Source organism: Anguilla rostrata, chromosome 7 (genome assembly GCF_018555375.3).
Source record: "Anguilla rostrata isolate EN2019 chromosome 7, ASM1855537v3, whole genome shotgun sequence".
NCBI lineage: Eukaryota > Metazoa > Chordata > Actinopteri > Anguilliformes > Anguillidae > Anguilla > Anguilla rostrata.
In genome coordinates this window covers 42,763,250-42,775,217 of record NC_057939.1, presented here as the reverse complement: position 1 = coordinate 42,775,217, position 11,968 = coordinate 42,763,250, and the positions used below count along the sequence as shown (strand labels likewise).

The following is an 11,968-nucleotide window of genomic DNA, read 5'->3' as shown; positions in this document are numbered from 1 at the left end:
TACAATTATATCATTACCCAATTAGACAACATAAAGATATTATCTCATCGAAAGATACATGCATACGTTTCCTGTTTACAGATGCAGCAAGTCATAATAATGCAAATCGAATCACACGAATCATAAAAATCAGATTAGAAGCAGTCATAATCGGATCAGAGGCAGCCATTTACTCACTGACTGCAGTGATCGCATTTGCACCAGATTGTACCACAGAAATACCTGGATGGCAGGACAATCAAACCCACACAGCGGTTTAATGTTTTAACATGACCGCTGTGCAAGAAATCAAAGTTCATTTCTAACTCCGGGAAAGAAGCGGAAGAGTGATTTAATGGCACATCACGGCCTGTTTCCTCCACGCAAGCGCCACACGATACCAGCAAGACAAACTTGTTTATGGAACATTCCGGGCACCGATCGCACACTTATTAACTTGTTGGTGACAGTCGACACGAAATCGTGCTCTGACCTGGACGGCCTTTTTGAATTTGAGGCAGAAGTCTTGGAATATCCTGAAGCAGTCGTCCAGTTTGACGGTGTCTTTGTCCTCGCAGAAGAAGTCGATGAGCGCGTTTCCTTCCTGCCGGAGGTCCGTCCGGCGCTTCTTCAGGTCCTCCAGGACTCTCGACCAGCTCTGAGGGGTCAAAGGTCACCAAGCGCAGTCAGATATTGCAACTGCGAATGTGAACACATTCCCACTCACACCAAATTTCACCCACCCCCATCACCCCTAATACATAAATATAAGTCAAACACCACCAAATAAACCATGACAAAAATGACATAAAAATATGTTTCAACATTTATCACACCAACGCACACTACCACTGCACCTACCTGTAACTACCACTGCACCAACATGCAGAAATATTTACCATCAAATTAAGAACACACAAATTCACTTTAACATGAACACACCAAGGTACACATAAGCAACTACTTTACTGGGGCACACACCCACCCACACCCACTGTCATACGCACACTTCCACACCCACTGCCACAGCATTCACTCGACCTTCTCCTTCAGCCATGACCCATAAGCCAGTCTCACCTGCAGGAACTCATCCAGCTGCAGCTTCAGCTCGCCGTCCTTCTGGACCTTGGCCTCCACGGACTGCGTCCGGCTGTGCAGGGACTGGAACTCGGCTTCCACGCTCTCCAAGGACATCCTGAGGAGGGGACAGGACGCAAAATTAAAGCGCCGGCGGCAAGCTGGCCGGCACGGGACCGAGGCACTTTGCGCGGCTCGCACCTGTCACTCAGACACAGCCCCGCAGAGCACAGATAAGCTCACGGACAACACCGTGCTCTTAAAGGCAACCAATGGGAAATAAGAACATTTGATGGGGAATTGACTGTTCCTGGTATCCAGGGGAGTGGTCTTCACTGTTGTTGATTTATACTGTATTAACATGCTTGCATTCGATCAAACACCCTGGTTTCAGATCAAATCAGTTACTGTTAAAAGACATGTCTGGATACTGAGAACAAATATGCCCCAGCATAAAGGAATATTTTGGATCCAGAGAGTCAGCACTCCCATAATCCATTGCTCAATTGTGTTTATAAATAAAGATTTAATTCTTATTAAATTAAAATACAATTAAGCAGTCTTAATCGTTATTTACTTACTTTCATTGTCTGCATTTCAGGTCATGTTTTTCCCTTCCAGAGGAGCCTGCCTTCAAGATGTATGACAGGTATACTTACACCTGTCTGTATTAATGCGAGTGGAGTCTATGCAGAGGTGCTAAATAAAATGGTGGAACCAGTTTACTGAGTGAAAGTGGGGAACGTACCGAGCTGCACTCTGAACGTGCACGAGCTTCTCAGGGAATTTCAGCAGATGCTTGTCCTTCTTCTGGGCTTCCTGTTTGCAGGACACCAGCATTTAGAAATCACAAACACACAACAAAACACTCAAGCACATATACTATACAGGACCGATAATCACAAATACACAACAAAACACTCAGGCACATATACTATACATTACCGATAATCACATACACACAACAAAACACATCAGACACATACTATACTGTACATAGCAGCTAAAAAATATGCATGCATGCAACTATAACACACCACATTCTTAAAGCCTACACTCATGAGGATATACTGATTTTGTATGCAGGCTCCAAATTAAAATAGGCCATTATTTTAAACCAATCATAATGCTGCCCTGGATAACAAGAGAATAGGGTTCAATTACAACTGCAATAAGGGGAACAGGTGGAACTTATTTTAGCTACTGTTGCCAGAAATAATAAACCCAGAAAGCAAACAGCAATTTGAAAACTGCTGTCTCACTGGAGTGGGGAACACTATGGCATGAGCTACTGATTGCAGGGTAAGTACCGGGGAAGAATAAACCAATCCCAGGTCTGTTTTAAGGGGACCGAGAGAAATGCTATGTTATTCGGGTTTATTGTCTTGCTCTTGAAAGCCAGCCGGTGGCTAGCAGCAATATTATGTTCATGTTACCTAAGCGGACAAAGAGAAACAAAACTCAGAGATCAAATCAAAGGTTTCTCTTTCACAGAATAAGCCATGGCTCATCTGTGAACAATATTGCTTACACGTGTAAAATTGAGCATGTGTAAAACCCATTTCTTGCTCAGTAATCTTCCCTATAAGATTTGTGCAGATTTGTTTTTGCGGTAAGACACTGAACCCTTGGATTGTTTTTAATCTGGAAATGCACACATTGCGAACAGTCGCTCTCTGATGTATTCAACTGTGACTACAAAGGAATATCCATAAGAAAATAAGGGGAATAGCAGACATTACGTGCAGTTAGTGTTTGGCATACTGGATATTTTATGAATACTGCTACAGGCTTGTTAACATTTAATGCGTTTCCACTGTGTTTTCCACGCCATTTCCACATTCGAAATTCATTAAATTATTTAAATGTACCAACAGATGGAGGAAAATGCAAGCAGAATCATGAAAGGCCTTGTCATTTTAAACCCTGTGCTTAAGTGCCTTGCTAATTAAAAGGCCCACAAATATGCCTAGCTAGCACGCACACTCGCGCACACCCGCACACACACAATATTAATAATTAGTTCATTTCTTCAGCTCACTCTCTTCCTGTCCACCATATTTATCACTCAGGCATTTACATCTCACCATAATCCATCCTTTGCTCTTTCTCCCTTCTTCTCTTTTTCCCTTCCTACCTCACACACTCATTCACTCTAACTTCTCCCTGCACTCACTGATTCAGTTCTTCCCCCACTCATGCACCCATTCCCTCCTACCCCAATTCACTCAGTCACTTACGTATTTTTACACACTCACTACTTTGCTTCTTTATACTCACTTGCTAAGTCCCTCCCTCCTTCCCATAGCCACTCATTCATTCGCTGCATTGCTCGGTCACTCCCCCGCTCCATTGGCCATTTGCTTGGTCACTCACCAGAGCCACGAAGTGCAGCAGGTTCATTCCCGGCTTGTTTGCCTTGGTGTCTGCCAGCGAGAGGAGGGAGGACAGCTTGAAGCCCACCGCGTTGCCAGCGTAACCGCCCTGGAAAAGCCGTTAGCGAAGCTAGCGTTAGAGAGAGAGCCAGCGCCGTGGCACGGACAGAGCGTGCGGATAGAGCGGTCGGGGCACTCACCGCGTTCATGATGTTCCCCGCCTGCAGCACCAGGTGCAGGATGGCGTGTAGCTCTTCACAGCTCATCAGCTCTGTGGGGAATCACAGAGTCCATCACTGTTTCCACTTCTTACAAAAGCACCTTCTGTAGTGATGATTAATACTAATAATAATACTACTACCACCACTAGTACTACTACTACTATTAGTACTACTACTACTACTACCACCACTAGTACTAGTACTTCTACGTCTACTACTGCCTTACAAACTCTCACAACTGGATCTCAGCTGTGATCAGGGAATCATTTAAGGACTTAAGTGCTGAAACGCACAAAAAAAAAACACTGCAGCCCTACAGGATTTGAGTTTGAAATCGCTGCTCTAACATTTTTATTGTCCTTATGCTGCAACTCTGTTTTGATGGATCACTGCAAGGAACACTACCTGCAATTGTGTACATAACTGAAGAATGTGCATAATCACTCACACGTTCTCAAATAACATAAACGCAGAGGCGATATCAAAAAAGAAATACACATCCACACGCATGCATGCAACCCACACATATACAAGTTATTCCAAGTAACTTTGCATATAGTTAGTGCCCCTGTAATTCACAGCAGCGTTGAAACGTTTTCTAGACTGCTGAATGCTGTGTGTGTGTGTGTGTGTGTGTGTGTGTGTGTGTGCATGCACATGTGTGTGTATGTGTGTGCGCACTGATTTGTCAACATTGCATGCTGTTAAACAGGCTGTGCAGCAGCAGAAGATCTCGGGGAAAAAACTCATATAATATAAAAGTGAGACTCAGCAGGATGAGATGAAACATAAGGTGCGAATTAAAGCGTTATGCTGTTTTTTGAAGCTGTCAGTTTGAAAAGCTCCAAATCTGCTGAAACACATTGCGACAGCTTGCACTTCCAATTTACAGTCATACCAGGATAAGGCCCAAACCTGCTTTATTCAGACTACAAAGGTCAGAGAACACACCCTGGGTTACAGTTTGCCAGCCATATTCAATAAAAGAATCATTCTGCCAGTCAAGAAATCAAATAGACTGTGCTGTCAGCATGTTTGCATATGTTTGAATAAGAAAATAAGAAGTAGACCGAATCATAAGATAAGATACCGTGGTGTTTCTTATTTTCCTTAGATCTGACTGCAACTGGTGGAAGCTGCAACAGCGTCCCTCACTCACTCAAAGACTGGCAGGTATGACGGCCATCTTGTTTTACCACAAGACACAACCATAATCACAGCCTTATAGTTGCTTCTGAGAGTCTGACAACACTTTAGCAGCACAGATGGTGAAGTGCATCAGGTGGCAGGAGTAAGAGACTATGCTGGTGGTGGCGGAGGTGGAAGGAGGGGTGGGGGCTTGGGGGTTTGTTGGTTACCTTTCATTGCCGTGCGCATGATATCGATTTCCTTGCTCATTACGGAAGAGAGTGGGACAAACTCCTCCTTCAGCACCATGGCTTCGATGCGCAGGTCAAAGCTGAAACAGACGGACATGTCAGATCAACCACGTGTTTGCTTGGGGATGGCGGATGTGGATGTGCCTGCATTCGAGCAGGAAGGCGGGGGGCGGGGGCAGACGCCTCTTACCTCGGCACCTGGATTAAAAGGTACACGAAGGAGTCTGCGAGAGAGAGGGAGTCGGCGTCTCCCTGGAACGCTCGGAGCTTCTTCAGCTGAGGAGAGGAGAGCGATGATCAGAACACGTCTGTCTCACACACACACACACACGCACACATGCACACACAACTATGCACACACACACACACACACACAAACACACGCACACACACATTTACACACACATATATGAAGGCACACACAACTATGCACACACACATACACACATGTACACACACACGGGACAGACACCTCCATCCCAGACACCTCCATCCAGGAAAAAAGCTTGACTATTCAGATAATCATTATCTTGATTCTCCTTAATTTCCCTTCACTCTCTTTCAGCTTTTTTGCATGTACACACACACACGCTCACACTCACAGTGCAGATGCACGCACACACACACCTCTGGACAGGCATACGCAAACCAAGGGTCTTTTGCAAACACAGCCTCCTGTTCGCACCATAGGGCATGGCAGTGCAGCTTCTGCGTACTGACAGGACGAACACCCTGAAGGCTGGGCAGGTTTGGGACTCAGACTATGGGGCACTTACAGAGATGCAGAAACAGAGAGCATTCTGCTCCTGCAGCTAAGAAAGGCCTCGCTCTCACCTCATCCTCGTCCGGAAGCAGCTTCAGCAGGTCTCTCAGGGGCTCTGGGCCGAACGGGGCACTCTTTCCAAAGCGAATGGCTTCGACAATGGCCTGGTTAGACCTGAAAAACAACAAATGTGAAAGTAGCCTCTCAATATCTGCAAAATGCATGCATCAGGCAGCAAAAGGCACATTTGGCGTTGGTGGAGATTTGTAACAAGTCAAAAAGAACACCAAGACCATGGAACAGGCCTCAACAAAGCATGTCTAGAGCTGCTGACCTTTTTACCAGAACTGTAAGCCCCTACTGCGACATTCACACAACAGAGCAGATTTACTTGACCAAGGGAGCTTATTCAACACATGCGTGTATGGAGTAAGTTAAACACAAAGATCTCTCCCTCTCCTGCTATGTCACAGATGAAACTGAGGCACTGCAGATCCTCTATGGTAACCAGATGGTTATGTCCTGCAGTCCTTCTGTTCTCTTATCTTATTTACTCTCAGAGGTTAGTAACTGGAGGTTCCTTTGGCATACTGTAGTTTATGGATATTCATGAGTAGGCGTGCCTAAGGTACACACAGCTATAGGTACAACTGTGCCTATTCATAAAAATTCATTGTTTAAAGGTTTCAAAAGTCAAAGACCTAGAATGCCATCATGGAGTACGCATATCAGATGCACATGCGTGTCATGCAAATACTGTATTACTGTATGTGATTGTCAGAACAGATTAAATAACAAAATGTGCATGTACTGTAGCGACCATGCCTGTCAGACAGGCTCAAGTTACTAATGAGGGCATTTCAGCAAGACATTTCACCTCAATTGGCAAAGTGGCAATGGTGCTACTGTATACTGCAGGGCGGGTGACCAGGGTTCGGTTCCCACATCCGGCAAGGAAGCTCCACTAAAATGTCCACTTTAATGACATAGCAGCTACCACATTTAATAGAGAAAAGTATATACATGTGTACTGCAGGAAAGGGAGTCGGTGGCGTTCTTGTTGTTCAAAATAACATCTGTGTTGAGCCCCTATTGCCCCGTGCTGAGGAAATTCCGGGGCGGACAGGCTGTTGAAAGAAGCACTCATTCAGTGTTATGTAAATCTCTGAGCTCCGTAAGACCTTCAGCGGGATTAGCTGGCCACATTTCGTACAGTGCGTGTCATGCAAATATTGAGTAATAGCAGTGCCTACCTCGAATACATCCGCCCACAGTTCAAGAGAACATCAAACATTAAATCCGGACTGCCTGAGTAATATCTGTGGCTTTAATACGACACCTATATTTATGAACAGCCACCGGTTAAGTTTTAAATTCTATTTAAATAGACACTAATTATGTAGCTGGTCAGCTGTGATTTATCCATCTACTTCGATATTGGGCAGTTTAGTAGTTTCTTGGGATAACTCAGTGAAATGAGAGCCATAAGGCACAAGATATCTCTAGCCATTTGGGCGCATGAATATCCACTGTAGCTCTGTCGCATACAGAATTGCAATAGAGAGCACACTAGAGCGAATGAACTGTGTCAGATGGGAGAGCCACGTAGCCTTAGTACCCAGCTAACACAAACTATTTCAAGAGCACCAGGGAACGGACCAGGTAGATTTCCATTTTATCTGCGAGAGAGCAGGATGAGAACATTCCCCGAGCAGTCTGAGAAAATATTTACTGTCCAAGTACGTTCAGTTACAGAAAACATGCCAGGAATGTTGCGTGCAAACTGACAACATCCTCTCATAGTCATCATGACATCATGAAGAGCAAGGAGAAAATGTAATAGAAGCATTTTTTTTTTAAATTAACATTCCTCAGTTACATCTACAATTCCATTTTTTTCAATAAAAATGTAAATGTTTAACGCTGTTCCAGTAATGTGACTTAATGATGACATCCAATGGACACCCAGGAAACTGTAGGTATGCAAGTTCTGGGAACACTTGTCGTAAAATTCTGGGCTTTGCCTGTGACCTTTCACTAACCTTTTCAGAATACATGCCACACTTTGTAAGGACTATTTGGCTTTCTGAAATAGTAATAGTCCTTTGGACTATTAGTATACTTTAAAGATGAGCTTGCAGAGGAAACACTATCTGAAACACATCACAAGAAATCAAGACATAAATATTGAAAAATAGATTGAAAAATGAAATTCACGGTACAAGAACTTAGTAAAAACAGAACTGACTGGACTAATTAGGCATTGATCTGCTTTGTTGCTTCCAGGAAAGTGCAGAATAATGGTTATGGAACGGGGCTTATAACTCAAAGGTTGGGAGTTCAGTTCAATTCCCAGCTTGGACTTAAGGGGCTAAAGGTAAGATAAATGTTCAAGGCATACAGGATGACAAGCCTGGGAACTGAGGTCTACAATATCTATTGTCTTTGAAGATAATTTGGTTTGACTGTCATCCAGAGTAGGCCATGACCCAAATCCCTATCAGCTACAAGAAGAGAACACTTTCTTTGCTCTTGGAAGTACCGTAGTTCAATTTAAAATGATCACAAGGAAAAAAGGCCTCATAGACTATCATTTAGGTGTGGTTTTATGAAGCAATCATTTTGGTTGCCTGCATTAAAAATGCAATAAAGACATCACCACAGGGAAGTAAACCTTTAAACAAAATCAAAGCGTGGAGTTCAGCTGCAGTAAGTGTAATTTACAGTCAGCCAACAGCGTGTGCATTATGTTGCCTCTCTATTTTGAGAGTGCCAGACTGAATGGTGAGAAAATGTCAGGCTGAACTTCCACTTCCCTGCTGTACAGATAGGGTTAGGCAGAGTGGGTTACCACAAACCGATTTGCTGTTCCCGCGGTAGCGGGTTGTGGGGTCAGGGACAGGGCCTTCCACCAAACACAACCCCCCATCTGGGGTTGCCCTGTTTGGGGGTGTACAGGTCGTGGCACACATATGTATGCTAGCACAGTCCTGAAGGACTGGTTTTTGTTTCAACCTTGGTTTTAGCTTTCTGACAGATCTATAAACAACATTGGTTCACACCCCTACTTGACCACAGTAAAATGTTTAGGATACGCTTGCAGTCTGCGACTGTATCTGGTGCTTATACAAATATTAGATCAAGATATGATTGAGCCAATTCAGCAACAAAGAGCTGAAGTTGGCACAAAATCCTGAAACGGATCAGGCCTTGCTGTGCACATCCGGTCTAGCAGTACGCCTGTGCCCTGGCGAATCTGGAGACTGTGTGGCACCGAACGCGGCTCGGAACAAACAAGCGGGACGGTCCAGGGCCAGGCCCCGGTGTCCATGCCCGCATTTACAAAGAGCGCCGGAGATGCAGGTACGGGCGAGAGAACCTTCCCTGGGTCAACACGGGCCGGCCAGCCCACACAAAGCCTCACACGCGCATCTCGCGTCTCCTGGCAGTACACCCTGTTACGCAACGGTATCGGGTTTCCAAGGATACGCTCGGCATTTCTATTGGCAAGCCTTTCGTCAGTATAAAATAAGACACTTCATTTGTTTTTTTTTGTTTTTTTTTTTTTGTTTTACCAACTGGGAAATCTGGGAATTGGGAGGAGGCTTACTTTCGGAACTGCTTGAGGAAAATGCCAACGTTCATGCCTCTCTTGGAGTCCAGGATACAGATCTGAAAAAAACAATAGAGGAAAGAGCATAGTTCAACAGGATTTAGGGGATTTTTTTCAGAGCTTTAAAATTGCAGCTCTGGTTATCTATTTAAAGCTATGACTGAATACACACGACAACAGCTATCGTACCATCCCTGGTACAGGGGAGGAGGTAATGACGTTTGTCAGACGTATAAATCAGCTGTTGTATTCCTCCATAGCGCAACACTGATAGAAACAGAACTGAAACAAACCTGTGGGACCAAAATGACTTCAGTTGTCACAGGGTAAACCTGATCATCGAGTATTGTAAACCACCTAAAAATTTGGTGCTGTTCAGCCCTGGAGAGTGACTTTGGGTGACGAGTTAAAGTGGACACACAAGATGGTGCTTGCTGTTGTGTACTGTCATGGGTGCAGGCCTCAAGTTCCATGAGGGCCCCTCGTCCTCTGCATTTGTATTAGCAGAACGGACAACACTGCTGGAGCATCTCAGCACACTCATACTCATTGTACCTGCAGCTACATATAGACCTAGATATAGACAAATAAATATATATATATATATACACATAGACATAGAGTCCCTATAACAGAGACTCCTTCAAGACAGCTGGCTTAAACAGTATTATGCCTAAAAAAAAAAGAAAAAAAAAGAAAGCAAATTAAAACAGGGCCCATACCATATTTTGTCTGGGTGCTATAAACTATATTCCTTCCCATTCCCAAATGTGTGTATTATTTCTGTGTATGAGTATGGTTGTTTTTCGTGTTTGTGTTTGTGCTGGTGGTGTTTGTGTGCATGTGCGTGTGCGTGTGCTTGTGTGTGTGTGTGCAGTACAACAGAGCACTTTAATTCTTGGTCAAAATAATTAAATTTCTGTGAAAAAAGAGAAGAATCCAATTTTTAAATAAATAAGGTTGATTTTCTATTTTAAAACTTGGTTCTGCAATGTGTACATATAACATACATTTGATAAAACATTTTGTGTGTGAGGTGGACCACAGCAAAACAAAACAGAACTCAAGACTAAACATGTCAGGTTTAGTCTGGGAACTGAAAAACTATCCATTTCCATCATCAGGATTTTGGAAACTTCACAAAAATGTTGTTTCCCCCATCAGTGCAATGGAGGAAACATTCTCTGTAGCTCCTCTGGGCAGAGAGTCTTTATTAATATTTGATCTGATGTGAAATGTCACTCTGTTTGCCTGTGATTCAGTTTCAGTTCCTTTAAAATACTGGATTACTGCAACCACTTTTTCTAAAAGCTAGTGCAGATGACCTGACTTTATCCGCAGAACTGTTCCATATCAGTTTGAAGGTTTGTAGGTGTCTGAAACATAGGTGCTCTTCTGATCGGTCTGGTGATGTCAGTGGCTGGTGTTGTGAGAGTTGCAGGGGAGTCACACAATGACTCTCCCTCAGAGAGAGGTGCCTTTACAGCACAAGAGCTGCTATCATCTGACTGAAAGCTGGCCCTATACCACAACAAGGATGCACTTCCATTAAATATCCTCCCATATGTTTTCACAGTGATGTCGTGCACACAATAAGCTTTTGTGTGGTGCACATTGACCCCCCCCCCTCCCCCCACCCGGAACACAGCAAATATTGTTTGTTGTTAGTTGTGAGTGGTAGGAGGAACTGTCCTATGAATACGCCTCCCAAAACTGCTCCAGCAGTGCCTTCATCCATGGCGCAGTTCGATCCCTTTCCCTCTCGCGTACCTCTTTTTTGGTCTCCTTGATGGAATCTTTGGACCTGTCTCCCCGGCTGAGCCCGCCGCCGGACCGGGCCTCCTCCTGCTGGCCGAAGAGCTCCTCGATGGTGCGCACGTCGATCTGGTACTGCTGCTGCTGGCGCGTGGCCAGGGTCCAGATGTTCGGCTTGGCGCGCACCTTCTCCTCCGGAATGGTCTTCCAGAAGAAGCTGCGCACTCGCTTCTTCTTGCGTTGCCCGGGAACAGGGTTCCCCGCTCCCGGCGGAGGGGGCGGTGGGGGCGGGGGGACGCTGGGAGGGGGCGGGGGAGGGGGAGGGGGAGGGGGAGGGGGAGGCGGAGCAGGAGCGGGCGGGCCGCAAAGGACGCTCACGGGCGGGGGCGCGGGCATGGAATCGGCCGCCCTGCTCCCGCCATTGCAGTTCTGTTTCTCATTGGCCAGGGACGGGCTATTCATAACACGCATCACTAAGGCCTCGTGGGCCGGGGGGGAGGGACTGGGGCCTGGGGCAGCGGGAGAGGGCGGAGCAACAGACAGGTGTCTGAGTGTTGGGTTAAAACGGGACCGCGGTGCTCGCTGGGCTGCGTCGACTTCATCTCACTGTGTGGCTCTCAGTGGGCTCCGAGCTTCATCGCTGCATCGTTCCATGGGTCAGGGATCAGGGGTCAGAGGTCAAACAACAAGCTGCAATGAAGATAAAACACAACATGCAGATGTTGAGGCTTCATCAAGCATGACTTGCAGACTCAGGAAAACACTGAGGGTCCTTGTGACATCAAAGACAAGAGCACAAACGAAAT

General features: G+C 45.3%; 1 protein-coding gene across 2 annotated transcripts in view; it reads right to left on the bottom strand.

Annotated features, from left to right (window-relative positions):
- Positions 1–11,968, bottom strand: part of LOC135259743 (FH2 domain-containing protein 1-like) — a 33,130-nt gene that overhangs the window by 5,204 nt on the left and 15,958 nt on the right. For both annotated transcript variants that reach the window (XR_010331361.1, XM_064344444.1), the window contains exons 2-11: positions 11,178–11,852; positions 9,405–9,466; positions 5,866–5,968; positions 5,222–5,307; positions 5,011–5,111; positions 3,632–3,702; positions 3,433–3,540; positions 1,805–1,875; positions 1,057–1,174; positions 473–637 (exon numbers count right to left, since the gene is read on the bottom strand). Coding sequence is in view for 1 of the 2 variants with exons in the window: in XM_064344444.1 (XP_064200514.1) it covers positions 473–637; positions 1,057–1,174; positions 1,805–1,875; positions 3,433–3,540; positions 3,632–3,702; positions 5,011–5,111; positions 5,222–5,307; positions 5,866–5,968; positions 9,405–9,466; positions 11,178–11,633 (1,341 nt within the window). In the remaining variant the exon portion in view is untranslated. The remainder of the gene's footprint in view (positions 1–472; positions 638–1,056; positions 1,175–1,804; positions 1,876–3,432; positions 3,541–3,631; positions 3,703–5,010; positions 5,112–5,221; positions 5,308–5,865; positions 5,969–9,404; positions 9,467–11,177; positions 11,853–11,968) is intronic.